Here is a 15,283-nt window from a genome sequence, read left to right as displayed (position 1 = left end):
AGATTTTTACCCACTGCAGAAACCCTTCTGCATTTTAGACTGGCACAGTGAAACCCTAAAACCGAAGAGATAAAAGGTATCTATTAACACATCGCCCCAGTAGTTACAACCCTCCCTTTTTGGCATAAAGCCCTATAAATAATGGGGGGTTGGCTTGTTGAGTTTTTACATTTTTTTTTTTCTTGTGCTTCCAGAAAAAGCAAAAAAAAAGAAAGAATTTTTGCTATTGATTTCCATAGATTTCAACCACTGGAGAGACAGATTTCAGCCTGAACTTTCAAAAGCCTGAGTTTTAGAAGCCCAGCAAAAGAGACCTGATTTTCAGAGCAGTGGCCATCTGTCTGAGAGTCAAGTGTCTCCAATTGGACCCTGAAAGTTAATTTTGAAATTTGAGATGATATCTCCTACAGTTAGGGTGTCTAATTCCCATGGTAGACGATGTTCGGAGCAACAGCTGCTTCTTTCACTAAAAAATAATTTGTTACATATTAATGAGGGGTTTATTCTTTATTAAGTTATCCAACAACATATAAAAACTCTTAGCAGCAACATATTATTTTAAAATGTTATCAGTACATGTATTGGGAGAAATTCTATGCAGGTATATAGATTAGATTATTATGGCCCTCCTTGCCTTATAAATCATCTAATATATAATTGCTTGTGGTATGCTAGTACCTAATGTCCAAAAAGAGAGGAGATGGGCCATGTGCCAAAGAGCCACAAAAGTGAATTATGCCCAAATGTTTCCCAAATGTTGGCCTAGTAACATCCAGTGCTGCAAAACGGATCCACCAACAGAGGCTTTGCTGCAGACCTATGTTGTCTAGGGGATGTGATCTTTTCTTACCTCTACCTGACAGCTTTGCCAACAGAACTTTGCAGTGTAGACAAGGGTTAAAACTAAAACAACACCAAGCCGTCAGCAAGGAGGAAAAACTGCAGATCCACTTGTAACACCACTAGACCTGTGCTCTAGCCTAGAAATCTTAATAACATCTCTCCTGCTCCAACCCCTAAATAAGAATAGTGACGTATTGCAGATCAGATATCATTAAAGAGGGTAAAAACAGTATCTTAGAAAAAAAGTTTGATGTTTTCTTGATGCATCATAAAAAGCAAGAGCAGCCACAAGCCATTCCTTCCATGAATGGTTCCCTTTTAAGTTTTACTACAATTTTCCCTGTTGACAAAATAAAGATACATAACTAGTGACACATCAGGGCAGCTCACAGTGATGTTTTCAGTTTCCTTTTTAGTTGCAATTATCCCATTTGTCAGTTTTACCCATACCTTAGATGTTTACCGCAAAGACATTTTGAGTTTCTAAGTGTAGTTCCCCTGGGGTGCATTTGCCCTCCCCCTCATCTCAAAAAGTCTTGTCCTCTTCACATAATAGTAGAATGACTCTTTCTTTTGCTTTTCAGGTTGCAATTCATTCCGTTGTCGAAAAGCTCTTCAGAAGCATCTGGAGCTTACCTAACAATAAAGCCCCTGTTGCTATCAAATACTTTTTTGACTTCTTGGATGCTCAGGCTGAAAGTAAAAAGATCACAGATCCTGATGTGGTTCATATATGGAAAACCAACAGGTAAATATATATATATATATATATATATTGTGTGTGTGTGCATGCACGTGGCCCACACATACTTTCTCAGTATATATTTGCAAAACTACAATGGGATGCTTTTAACCATGAGCATGAGAGTTGTTACAATAACAAGCCTGTGCCCTTAACCGCCAAGCTTTCTTACACAATCTGGGCATTACATGGTGACCATATAGTGATGACTCAAAAGGAAGCAATGTTGCTATTAAGTGATATTTTTCATAAAGCTCAGAAACTTTAAATTGCTCACTAACTTATCTTGGATCCATGTAGTCCAGGGGTTTTCAGCCTTTTTTTAGTAAATGTCCCCTGGCGGTTGGCCAGACTTGGGGGGCGCAGCTGGATGCAGAGCAGCGACAGCGCAGGGTAATGGATGGTGTCAACAGCAGTGCAGAGGGGTGCTGCTGCCCTTGCCTCGCCCCTGCTTCTGGCTCGGAGGGCAGTGGTGCTCCATCCCCTCACCCACGCATACCCCCTAGGGCCTTGGCAAGTACCCCCAGGGGCACAGGTACCCCAGTTGACAACCCCGATGTAGTCAAGCAGGCATCTGCCAACAGGGTAACTGTAATACAGCAACTAGAGAGGTATGATGGTATAAAACAGCTTCTGGAATAAACAGTGGTGGGCTTGGCTGCTTTGCTAGCTTTGTAACACTCACTGGTATTCCTCCTTGCAATAAATAAGCACCTCAGGGTTGTGCCTGTTTGGATAGTATGCTACAGGCCAAATGTTGTCTTGTCATCTGATTGGAGCTGTTGAATTAAAACTGCTCGTTCTTTCTCTAACCAGTCTTCCTCTTCGTTTCTGGGTGAATATACTGAAGAACCCCCAGTTTGTCTTTGATATTAAGAAGACTCCACATATAGATGGTTGTTTGTCAGTAATTGCACAAGCTTTCATGGATGCCTTTTCTTTAACAGAACATCAGCTGGGGAAGGTAATGCTTGGCATTCTTGGTTTCCTGAGCAAAAATATTTTTAACCATGCAATATTTTAGGGTTAAAACTCCAAATAGGGGTGCACTGATAGAGGTTTTGGGGGCCAATACCAATAGCCGATATTTAAGGAGGCATATTGGCAGATACCAATCCAATTTCCAATACAGCTGCCTCCAGCTGGTAAGTCTAGTGTGATGAAAGGGATGTGCGGGGGGGAGATCAAGGCCTCCCACAGTGAGTTAGGGGGCAGGCACTGCCCAGGCGAAGCGGGGAGGGAGTGGAGCCACAACTCATGGGGGGGTAGGGGGGGAGTAGGAGGAGGTGGCTCCTGCCGCTGCTTGCACCCTGGGATGGGAACGGGGGGTGCGGGCCATGTGCCCGTTGGATCTGCGCAGGGCAGAGTGGGGCTCTGCGGGGCTCTTCTCAGCAAGGGCTGGGCTCGGACTGGGCACCCGCGGCGTTGGGAGGATGCTGCATCCACCCTAAATTTAGCTGCTGCTCCACTCCAGGCGCCGCCACTGCCAGCCACAGCCCTGGCTCAACGCCCCACCTCTGCCCACACGCCGGGCACCTATCCGATATCGGACCAATGTATCAGTGCACCTCTAATCCCAAATACTGAAGTCAATGAAAGGCAGAACTCCTATTTTCTCAAAAATGGCCAGAATTCCATGCATCTCAAATGAAAATATGGAATTGAATAATCCCAATGGATAGTCAATGAAGGATTTCACAAGAAAATGTCATATTTATTCTCAGTTTGATTGGAAAGTTGAATCTTTCTGTAAAATGTTAGTGTAGTATTCAGCTAAGATTGCTGCATAGCTGGCAAAGTGCCTAATGGTGGAGATGTTATGCTGTTCTCTTTGCAGTGTATTGGCTGCTTACCTGAATATATCATAACCTCTTTGATTTGAGGCATCAGTCTGTAAAACTTGAAAAGACATGCTCTATCATGAAATTTCTAGAACATCTTGAATTATCTGTCAGAAATACTTCAAAAATAGTTGGGGAGGGGGGAGGGGGGTCTGCCAATACTTCCCCTTCTGCCCCCAGACCGGAAGTATATGGCTAAAAAAATATTAACTAAACATTTTTGAGCCTAAAAGCATGTTTCATATAAAAAAGAGTCATTTCTTATTTCATCTGAACTGCTTTGGCCATCCATAAAAGTTGAATAAGAAAAAAAGAAAATGCGTTTCTATTTGACTGTAGGACTTGAGATGTCTTGAACTAAAACCGAATACACTACTGGTTTGATGGAAAACACCAAACCACTGAACATTTAAGACTTTGCTTTGTTACACTTATGCTTACTGTTCTATGGACCATTTCCCGTATAAACCTGCCGATACAATGGCTTGTGTTGGTTACATGCATTAAGAATGCAGTTATAGAATTGAAAACACCATAAAATATTTGCATTATTTTTTACAGTTATAAATTTAAACACTCTTCAATTACTTGGAAAAGAGCATATTTTTAACATTTAAAAGCTGATGGTGATATTTTAATTATAAGTGCACACAATATTTAAAATAGTCATTACTGAAAACTCATAACACTATCATATTCCTGATGAATGGAAGTCCATTGTCTGGCAGGTTTATAAAGTTCTTCCAGGAAGCCTGAACAGCCACTTCCCATATTCTGTATATTATTTCAGCTTTCAGAAGCCTTAAATCGCCTGAAAAATAAGTACAGTGTACTGAAGGGGCAGATATTTTAATTAATACTCCTGAGACCAGTAGAAATAATTATACACTAGCTGTCATGCAATACAATGCTTTGTGTTGCTGAAGCTCAGCGTTTATTCCATGTCTTGCATTTCAGAAATAATCTTGGCTCTTAGCGTGTAAGCACTGCAAACCAAATGAATCAAACAAAAAGGAAAATGCAGCAAACACACTACTCAGCTGTGTGGAGGTGGCAAATGTGTGCTGTTAAACTTGACTGTGCTTCAGAATTATGTTTTTCTTTTAAAGGAAGCACCAACAAATAAACTTCTCTATGCCAAGGATATTCCACTCTACAAGGAGGAAGTGAAAGCTTACTATAAAGCAATCAGGGATTTGCCTCCATTGTCCTCTTCAGAAGTAGAAGACTTTTTAATTCAGGAATCTAAGGTATTGTTAAGCAGACACTTTACCAATTTGTGCTTAAAGGAGAAGTGTCTGACCAGCTCTTTCTTCTGTTGCAGAAACATGAAAATGAATTCAATGAGGAAGTGGCCTTGACTGCAATCTACAGATACACAAAAACCTACCATGAGGAAGTAAGAATACACATTGTTTCATCTTATTCCATTCTAGTGTAGATTGGCGTTTTCAGGCTTGGATGTAAGACTTCACAAGTTAAGCGAGGTATAGCCCGGGCAATACCTGTCAGACCTTCCAACACAGGGGTTAACAATCTATGGCCTGCAGACATAGGGCTTCAGTGGCACGCACTTCTCTTTCTTATCTTGCTGCAGCAGCCAGGTACTGGTGCCTGTCTTCCTCTGAGCTGCACTGGGTCACTTCAGCCTGCAACCTAAAAAGGTTGGTGACCACACTTCTGGCACATCAAAGATGGGTGTTAATGATTCAGCAGGTGTCAGTCCTTGAATCTGCACAGAATGAATGCCCAGCAGGAGAGTAACTTGCCCAGATGAACTGTACAACTCAATTCAAAACGCATCTTGTCTCCTGCCATCATATTTTTTCACACAAGTGTATTTAAATTCTCCCTGAAGCTCCAGTAAGACCCTGTATTCTACAGTGTCTTAGGATTTGTGTTTCACTTAGAGATTCTAGATTCATTCTGCCAGATCAGAGTTGTCCAACTAGCAGCTTGCAAACCACATGTGGCCCTTAAGGGGTTAAGCTGCAACTCATGCCCTCGTCTAAGGACTGCTCTCCCCATTTCTTTCCTGTGGATGCTGACAGGGTGTCCAGGCTCCCCTTCCCTCTTTCAGCTTCCCCTGCCTGCCTCCACCCCTAGAGGAGGGCTCAGGGCAGCATGGGAGCACTGTGTTGGTACAGTGAAGGCTAGGGGGTTGCAGCCTGGAAGGATGCAGCCCCTGCTCACTCTGACGTTGGGCAGTCCTGTACATGATAATGTAAGATTGGACTCTGTCATTGATGCTGTAACTATTACTTTATTAAAGCCAACTGCACAGAGTAAATTCCTTACCAGGGCATCGCAGCAAGTGTTCTGCTCCTGGTCACGACTAGTCTTTTGCTGTCCTAGCACATAATCCCTGCCCTTTTTCTGATGAAGGCAGTTTCCCAAGTTGCTAGTCCTCCCCCATGCCAGCTGTAGCTATCAGAAGTACTTCCTCATCCTCCAGATTTAAGCTACAGATCACTTTTAGATTTTGGCAAGTCAGCTTCTTCCTAGGAAAATCCCTACCCACCATTGTGGCTGAGGCCCCCTGGTTCTTCTGTGAAGCCCCATGTGCTACTTCCAGGACATAGTACACATGATTACCAGTAGTTTACAGAGAAGGGCAGAAAAGGAAGCCATTTGAAATGAAGCTCTCTACCTCACAGAAGAACGATGGCACCAGGCTTGCCTCATGTTTAGTAAATGAGCTTTGTGGGTTGTTTTTTTTAATTGGAATTGCTATTTTTAGTAGAAGTGTTGTAGGTGTTATAGATCCTGAGATTATAATGACTTGTAAAGAGAGGTACTAAATTCGTATGTTATTGTTAGAAGAAAATGTTATATATAGGCACAAGTTCAGACAGACATTACCACTAAGCTGTTCTGAAGATGTGACTTTAAAAAATGAAACAAGTACCAACCACTAAATCTCTCTTTCTTGCCCTCCCTTCCCCTCCTCTTCCCCTTCCACCACAACCATAAACAGATCCTGACTAAGCTAGAGAGAGACGGGGGACAAGAGGAAGCCCTGAAGCAGTTTCTGCAAGTAAAAGCCTTATTTGATGAAAAGAAAAAATGCACGTGGATGAGAACAGAGCACTGCTGAGATGTGGCAAATTGCTAAAATGGAGCTACTGGTACCATAGTCAGGTTGGGAGGCTGTATGGATAGTGAGCTATTGTTCACCACTCTGACCATTTAAACTGTTGTTTAAGCGTAATACATCAGAGAGGAAGGTCTGTTGAGCTAGACTGTCAAATATCGGCAGATGCAAATGTGTGTGAATGTAACACCTACGCATGCAGCCTCCTCGGCATACACACACTTGTGTGCCCATTCACCCGGGCTTGAATAGCTGGCTGAAAGAAAGACTTAAAAAACCTTAAGGCAAACCTGCAGAAACCAATGCTCCCAGTGCAAGTGAAGAGAAACCTTCTTGTGAGAATGGCTTTTGTAGGCCTGCCACCTGGTCAATCTGTGAGGGTAAACTAGGGTCTTAAATCATGATTTTAATTCCAGGGCTTGTCCTTTCTTTCTCCTACACACAAATATACAGTTATGTTTACACACATGAAAAAGTATCACCTATGACACCTTTAATATTAGTAGAAGTGTAGGACAAGTCTCTCCAGGGCCTAAAATGTGAAAGTCTCCTTTTCTTTAAAGTAAATGGTATTTTTCTCGTTTTATAAATTCCAAGTAGATTATACACAGAATACAAGTCCTCCTCAATTGGCTGTTTCAAGGACATCTCATCTTTCATTGGCCATTGTTGATGACCTCTTACTACTACCATTTTTTTTCATCTCGTTGTAAATGTACCAACCCTTTCTGGAGAGCTAAATGTTTGATACTGTGGAAATAAACACATTGCATCACATCGTCATTATTTCAGGGACCAAATCAAACAGTGTTAAATCTATCTCCCAAGATAGAAAAAAAGTTAGTTTAGTCCATGCCATTTTCATTAAGTAGTTCACAAGTTTCTCAACTGTATAAAGCTAGCAGTTTTCCTGATAGCATGAATGAAGTGTTCTGTTTGTAAACTAAACTAAATGTTATTTTTAGAATTAGGGGCTGGAAGTGGGGGTGAGAAAAGTCTAGCATAATTTTTATATTGTTCGGCACAATGTACTACTATTGCTATGTATAGCACATCTGGGATTTCCCAACAAGGTCCTTGCCCAACTGCCTTATCTAACCTTTGATTTTTGTAACTACTCAGTGCTCCAGGCTTAGCTCAGGTGAAATGAGGGAGCACCCTACATTCCAATTAGGCCCGAGGCAGAAATCCCAAATACAGTGCAGTCCCAGTGTAGCGCATGCAGGGCTTCAGCCCTGAAATGACATGAGCGAGGTCCTGCCTACAGTACACAATGTGTCCATGTCCTCCGACTCAACTAAAACCGAGTCACCCAGTTGCCTGCTATCTGCAAAGGACTTGTGAACTCATGCCAAATGTTTTACAGAGCGAGTGCTATGCTGATGTTCCACTTCATCATCAGCCACTCATGGGGCAGGGGTAGAGGTGTAGATAAGGGGGAAGAGGTGTTCTGTATCTGGTTCAAGGATGATGCTTGTGCAAAGCCCCTAAGTTTAGCTTGGAAATTCTAGGGCTCAGAGGAGATTGTGTAGATGAGCCAACAGCTCAGTTTGAAGTCTTGGTAGTAGCAAATGCCTCACTGATGGAACAGAAGCTGCAGAGCAGACCTGAATACCAAAGCTGGTATTTTTGTAAGAAATGCTGGTGGCTGGTCAGGCATGCCACAAAGACGTGTGAAATGCTAATTACCCACTCATTGGTAGCAGCAAAACCTCTCTGGCACTTAGCTTTGCTCTGTCTGACACTTGTACACGTTCCATCCTGTACCCATTCAAAAAAAGAGCCATTAATAATTCTCACTTTGGCTTAATAAGTGTAGATTTTAATTAATCTTCCACATTTAAATATACAATTCATGTCATGTGTTAGAGCAGTGTTGTAGCACTGTTGCTAGAGGAAAGTTCAGTGCCTTTAGGGATTTCTTTAACTTCTTCAGTAAGATTCCTCATGGCAATTTTTTCTTGTGGTATTTGCCAAAGCAGAAAATTGATTTAAATTGTTGTTCTAATTTAATGTGAACATAAGTTAAAAATGAGCTTGTTACACACAGTGTTAAAGTGACTCTGTATTCAATCTAGGCTCTGAGTAGTGTTCCATCACCACTGCATTAGCAACGCTGCTTGGTTGTTTTAGAGATTTAATGTTCCTAATTACTCTTCTGTATTAAATGACATCTTTTTGTTGAAAAGGAAAACCATGAGGTGTTCAGTCTTTCCTATTTAGTCAGACATCTTAAAAGTTCAGTCCCAGGTCAGCCATTTGTGCTTTTGAAGGAAATGTGATCATTTCACGTACAGGAATACCTTAGATAGATCTCAGAGCAGGAGGAAAGAGACTGCCTTACAAGAATGCTGCAGTTGGAAAGGTAGAAAATATTCTGCAGGAAGCTCCATAAGGTATGTTCTGGTAGAGAGGGCAAGGCCCTATCACTGCACATTTATATAAAAGCAGAGGGACCAAAAGCAATCCTAGTCTTTGTGCCACTGGCTGGTAAATAAATGATGAACCAGGTTGTGAGTGTAGTTGTACCATTCATGCCCCTTCAGCAGCCTTAAATCATGTGTGTTGGGATTTACCAAGCTGTGAAGTAGGTTCTCCAAGTGGTGGTGTAAAGTATAATTATAAGAGTCCTTTGGTAAACGTGTGTGAGTTTATAACACTTGGAATGCACTCAGTATTTGCAGTCCACTGGTGGTGTTTATCTAGAGGAAATGAACTGTCAGTTCAGAGGTTTGTCTACGGCAATCTGTGAATAAAGCCATATTTTGGCAATCTAGTAAATGTAACAGCTTTGTATGTCATTGAAACCAAGGTGTACTTAACTTATTTTCAGAAGTTTACAGGCAAAATAACTTACTTGCAAACAATATTTTTTCTAACACTAGCTTACAAAGCATTATTTTGCAGCCAAGATAATGTAGAGTTAAACCCTACTAACATGTAAAGTACTTTTTGCTGTATAGAACTTAAGCTATTCTTTAAAATGTTTTTAATTAGCGCATATCCAAGATACATTTGGTGTGTGTGTACGGCTTTATTTAGAATAAAAAATACGCATTTGAAAGTTGGTCAACTCACCTGTGTCCTTGAGTGCGTTTAACACTATCTGGGATTTTAAATGTGTGCTTGGTTACTTAGCAGGGAAGTGGAAGGCATCTCAGAAAAACCTAATTTCTAGCATGAAATGAACATTAGAATATAATATGCTGCCAGTCAATGCTACCCTTATCGAGGTTTGCAAAACTGTCTCTAACCTATATTGTGAATAAACAGGCCTCTCACTTTTTAAGGACGGCAGTCTCAGAAACCAGGTATGTCGTTTCCATTGAGAAGGTGCAAGGGGCCCCATGCTCCACGGGAGAAGAAAGGTACAGCGTCTTACCTTCTCCCTGCACAGTAATTTTCCTGTCATTAATTTATGTGCAAGATCTCCCCCAAATCACCACCAGCTTCTACAGTAAAATCTCTGTTATCCAGTACTTCATCAACCAGAATACTCTAACCAGAGTTTCCAGCCAGCTGGCTAGACACGGGGGAAGCTCACACATGACTGCTGCTGGTGCTGCTGCCCAATTCCACCCCCACGCCACCCCCCATCAGAAAACCCTGCCAGGTTTTTTCAGATAACCAAAGTTTTTACATTACATAACCAGCAATCCCCTTACTCTGGGGATGCCAGGTAAGAGAATTAACTGTATTTTTACCCTTACATTTGACATCCACAAAGGCCTCCCACTTGGTGCACATTTTCATTTGTACTAAATTTGGGAAACCTACCTCAGATACAAATAAGGATTGGGTTAGTATTCCAGACTATTCCTCCTGAAGTTTTCAGTGACAGCTTCTACTATTTTAAACAATTACACTGCTGAAAAATACTAATATAGCTTATATTCTGTAAAGATGGTGTGTATAATTTAAGACTTTTTTCCCAGAAAAACGTATTATAATACACAAATGTACATGATCTATGGGAAGTTGGAAATGCAGATGGTGAAGAGAAGAGTTTGGATAGATGCTACTGGAAGTGTGCCAAATCATCTCATTAGCCACTCAGTCTTCTGCTCACTCTGCAGTATTTATCTGAAAGGGACGCATTTTTAAACAGTATGGGATAAACCATTAAAAAAGAAAGTAATGCTCCTGTTTGGTCAACCACTGCACATGCTCATAGCTGTTTTTAGAATGCAAGTGAAGAACTGTTACACCACACTAGTAGGAAGATTTTTACTTACTCATTATAAAAAATCCACTGAAATTCACCGAAGTCAGAGAGGGAAATAATACAAGAACAAGTGGAGAGTTAAGAAAATATATTAACCCTTGAATAGATAAATATGTTAATGATCAGTAAAACAGACACACAACCCATTAGCTACAAATACAAACTTAGGATTCCTGAAAAAAGGCAAATATGCATATATCTACAATGCAGCATTTGTTAAAAACTTGATTATTGCTGCTCTCATAATTGAATCATGAAAGAGACTTGGATTGTCATGAATAGCAAGTCCACTTTTTGGCCTGCTTTTCTCATCTGTCCTTCTGCATATGCTAGCAGCCAAACGTAAGTCCAGCCTCTCTTTTCACTTGTTTCCAAGAGTTGTCTGGAAAAATTACTGGGAATAACTTGTGTTGTGTTTTTTTAAAAACTTGTTAACACGATCCAAAAAACCTTGATAAATATTCTTTAAAAGGCTTATACAACACGATCTTTCTATATGCTTTATTTTGGTATATATAAATAATTAATTTGGAAGACAATTTTTTCTTAGTTTTTCTCTCAAGTTAGTGCTTGACAAACCATTATGTTCTATCAAAAATACATAGAAAACTATGCAGAATATATTTCTTCTAGTCTGATGCACATCCATGTGTTTGTGGCAAAGTACTAAAAAGCACTTAAAAGGAAGCAGCAATCAAATCTTGTACACTTTATTTGGAGTCCTCATTTTGCGTGTTGTCCTCTTCAACTATCCTGTTTCTGCCAGCATCACTGTGCAGTCCCAGCCTACCTCGCTCTCCAGATGGTCCAAGCTCTTGGAGTTGTTTTCTCTGTGTCGTTTCTAGCTCTTCCAGTCGCTTGCGGAGCAAGGAAAGCTCCCTTTGATGCTGCTCCTCCTTGAAGTTATGGACAAACCAAATAATTAGATTTGTACTTTTTTACAACACTTACAGGCCCGTTGGTGGCAACCCATGTCCTCTATAAGTAACTTTACAAGTCCCATTTTTTAATGTTTTCAAGTCCTGGAGCAATTTCATGAAACAGAAGATACTCCAGTTTTCAAGAAAGAGTTGTTCTACATGCCCATGCTGCTCTCAATATTACCTATACATCAGTAACTCCAGATTGCAAAGATGTACTGAAGGAATCAGATCTGCTGTGAGGAGATGCATTTTTCAGTGTCTTCATATAAATCTGAAAGTTAGTTCACAGACTGGACAACACTCTTTCCTTTGTAGGTTTAAGTATCCTGTACACTGACAATGCAGGCAATTGGACAGAAATACAATTATATAAAAAAATTGTATACAAATATATATATGGACAGATACTTAAATGTACAAAGGAACGAGTGTTGTATATATAAAATACCTCTTCTGGTCACTATTTGTATTTCTGTCAAATTGCCTTTTTATTCCAAGATATAAAATAATAAATTTGAGTCCAACATTTATTTAATACATCCTCACCTGCAGGTGTGGAAAAGAGACTTCAGGCCCAGGGATCAAGGTAGATGACATTATACTGACTGGATTGAGTGACGGTATGTTAGGAACCAGAATTAAACTCCGAAATTCATTGTGTCTGCGCTGCAGATCCTTTAGTCTTTTCTGAAGACGTGTGTATTCTTCATAGGGAACGTTCTGTCTATGAATTAAGAGATTGGACTTGCTCAAAACATTGCATCAGAAGTACATCTGTCCATCTTGCATGCTGCTAGCCAGTTTTCTGTGAGTGAGGATGACTTGTAATGGAAGTGTATGTATCTCCCCATGGTTCTTAATCTTTTTAGATTCAAGTTACCTTTCCATAACTTTTGCAAGTGGAGTAGCACCCAGTTCCAAAAACTAATCTATATTACAGTGCTTACTTCCTTGCAAAGGGGCCAGGCACTGGGAGCGAGGGATTGGTCAGACTCTGACAAGCCTGAGCCTGACCTTATCTGCTTTGCTTATCTTTTCACACCCTGCTTTTCTCTTCACACCTCACGGCACCCTTCAGAGAATCTGGCGCTGATTGAGAATCACTGGTATATCCCATACACAACTCAAGTGTAAGGCCTTTAGGTGTGTTCTTTCCAAATGTGCAGGCAAAAATAATATTCATGCCTGAGCTGAATTAACTACTGCCTTAGAAACCCAAATTAGCTCAAAAGGGAAAACAGAAGAGATTTTTAAGCATTTATACTTAGCAAGAAGCATTACATGGACAACTGAATTTTTAAAATTAAAGGCAAATTAGGAAACTCAAATACTAATTAGTGAAAGAACCAACACCTCCCTTATCTGTTTCCAATGTGTTTTAATCTTGTGTATTTAATAAAGTATAAAATTATTATGTATCTTATAATATACATTTCTGCAGGGTTCTTTTTTCCTTTCTGCTCTCTTTGACATCTACAATACTGCTAGATGCAGTGTCTCTTTGTTACTAACCTTCTCATGACCACTGTACCCTGATTAATACTTCCCTTGAATTCAGCTCTCATTGCTGTCTGCAAATCTCTCTCTTCCTTCCCTACACTTGTTCAGTGATGAAACAGCACTAAATAAGAAAAGGGTCACACTCTGTGCAGCCCACCATCTGTTAACTGACCAGTGCATCAGAGCCTGGCTGACTTCAATAAGGCTTCACTCATGGGGAAACTTCTTCAGCAAGTACAACTCGATTGAACTCAAGTGACTAAACTGCCCATAATGTGCATGCCCTTCAATATTTTGTCACTGGATATATTTTGTACAGCTTTTGGGCTGTACTGCCTCTTCATTCAAAAAAATTATGATGACCAAACAAACAAACACACAATTCCACAACCATGGTTTCCAGGATCATATCAATCAAAAGTAAGATTTTATTACCGATTTAACACCTGGTTTTCTGTTTCTAGTTCTTCTCTCTTGGCTTCCAAGAGTTCTATTTTCTCCTGCAGTCTCTTTTGCTTATTGTCAGTGAGAGCCTTTCTCTGTCAAACAGAAAACACATTGAATACTTACAAGCTGTCGAGGACTGTCTTATTCAGATTAAGTCAAGTCTAAATTGCATTTGCCCTTATTCAAAGACTCAACTAGCTTATACAGAGATTCAGTTTTATTTCAAAGGGCTTATTTCATACATTTATTTTTCATTCTCTCTTTGATTTAGAACAGCGATGAATGAAAACAAAATGCTTAGAATCCTCAAATGCCAAGTGCAGAAGGAAACAAACCGATTAAGTTACTGAGTTTTGTAAGTCATCAGCTATGACTATTAACATTAACTATTAACTATTAACATTACTTTGCATTAGACAATGACACAATTGGATAATCTCATCAAAGTAGTACGTGTTTAGAAATATGAATTGGAAACTATAGACACTATTCCCACTCCAATGTCACCAGCAAGCGATGTGAATGCTGACTTTTAAATAAGAAAATTAGAGCACAGACTGACAAGCTACTAGCTTTGGAACAGCCCTCATGAGATCATGTAGCTCAGGAATGCTCAACCTCTGGCCCCCCAAACCAAATCCAGCCTGCAGTCATGAGTATCTGGCCCATGAGGCCCACCCCCCCCACAAATCAGGAAATGTGGTGGTAGGGGAACTGTGGCAATAAATATGGCCACCCTCCCCCAGCTGCCAAATTCCCAAACCCCGGCAACAGGTTGGGGGTAGGCCACACACCTTCCCCTGTGGTTGGATGGGACTGGGCTAAAACCCTTTCCCCCCCATTGGACAAGTTCAAGTCCCCTTCCCCTTGTGAGGCTGGGTTGGGACCAGGGCAAGCCATGCCACCTATTCTCTTCCTCCCCGCGGCAGGGCCAGGCCATGCCCCCTTCCCCACCCTCCCAGACAGGGCCAGGCTGGAGCCAGGATGCCCCGTGCCCCACTCCATGTGGCCAGATAGAGCCTGCCATGATCACTCAATGCCAGATTAGGCCCATCAGCCAGATCCAGCCCACAGATGGCCTGGGCACTGCCCATCCAGCCCACCAGCCGAAAAGGTTGAACACCAATGGTCTAGTTCACTTCCACCATGTGCAGGCTTCTACATAGTTCATGCATGTTTCTGGCCTATAAAAGCTGTGAACTAATTCTGAGCTTTATTATGGTCTGCCCCACTGTCTGTTCTGAGGTGTGCACGTAGTCGCCACCAGCATGGAGCTGATGCCAGAGCTGTGGAGTCTGGCGCAGCTGTTTGCAGCCTGCCCGCTGCTTGCTGCAGCTGCCGAGAGCCCAGGCTGGCTGCAAACAGCTGCGCCAGACCCCGGAGCCTAATCACCAGCTCTGTGCCGGAAGCAGGTAAGAGACCAGGGCTGCCTCAGGCCCCTCCCCCACTGCCCACTCTGAGGTGTGTATGCACATGCCGGTACAGAGCTGATGCCTGGGCTCTGAAGCCCAGTGCAGCTGTTTGCAGCCTCCTGGCTGCAGCAGGCCCCAGCTCTGGGTAGCTGCTGCCAGCTGGGAGCCTGGGCTGCTCCCAGCAGGCAGCTAGGACACTGCAAGCCCTACTGGGAGCATCCTGACCTCTGTCGCTGGCAGCAGTTACCTTGGCCAT

The 15,283-nt window shown here is 41.6% G+C and overlaps 2 protein-coding genes across 3 annotated transcripts in view; one reads left to right on the top strand and one right to left on the bottom strand.

Annotated features, from left to right (window-relative positions):
* The window catches only part of PLXNC1 (plexin C1), a gene marked incomplete at its 5' end in the record, with an annotated part of 88,569 nt that extends 81,747 nt beyond the window's left edge, over positions 1–6,822 (top strand). Inside the window, 5 exons of the mRNA XM_019543925.1 lie at positions 1,428–1,591; positions 2,402–2,549; positions 4,536–4,676; positions 4,751–4,825; positions 6,404–6,822. Coding sequence (XP_019399470.1) covers positions 1,428–1,591; positions 2,402–2,549; positions 4,536–4,676; positions 4,751–4,825; positions 6,404–6,523 — 648 coding nt within the window. The remainder of the gene's footprint in view (positions 1–1,427; positions 1,592–2,401; positions 2,550–4,535; positions 4,677–4,750; positions 4,826–6,403) is intronic.
* A 2,553-nt stretch (positions 6,823–9,375) lies between these two features.
* CEP83 (centrosomal protein 83) overlaps positions 9,376–15,283 on the bottom strand; it is a 52,444-nt gene continuing 46,536 nt past the window's right edge. The window contains exons 14-16 of one of the 2 annotated variants that reach the window (XM_019545237.1): positions 13,604–13,707; positions 12,215–12,392; positions 9,376–11,641 (exon numbers count right to left, since the gene is read on the bottom strand). In XM_019545237.1, coding sequence (XP_019400782.1) covers positions 11,456–11,641; positions 12,215–12,392; positions 13,604–13,707 — 468 coding nt within the window. In that variant the 3' untranslated portion in view covers positions 9,376–11,455. Of the gene's footprint in view, positions 11,642–12,214; positions 12,393–13,603; positions 13,708–15,283 lie in introns of those variants that run through there. The other variant, XR_002102928.1, reaches the window with a different exon arrangement.

This window comes from Crocodylus porosus, unplaced genomic scaffold (genome assembly GCF_001723895.1).
Source record: "Crocodylus porosus isolate Cpor-Errol unplaced genomic scaffold, CroPor_comp1, whole genome shotgun sequence".
Taxonomy (NCBI): domain Eukaryota; kingdom Metazoa; phylum Chordata; order Crocodylia; family Crocodylidae; genus Crocodylus; species Crocodylus porosus.
This window is presented reverse-complemented; position numbering and strand designations above follow the sequence as displayed.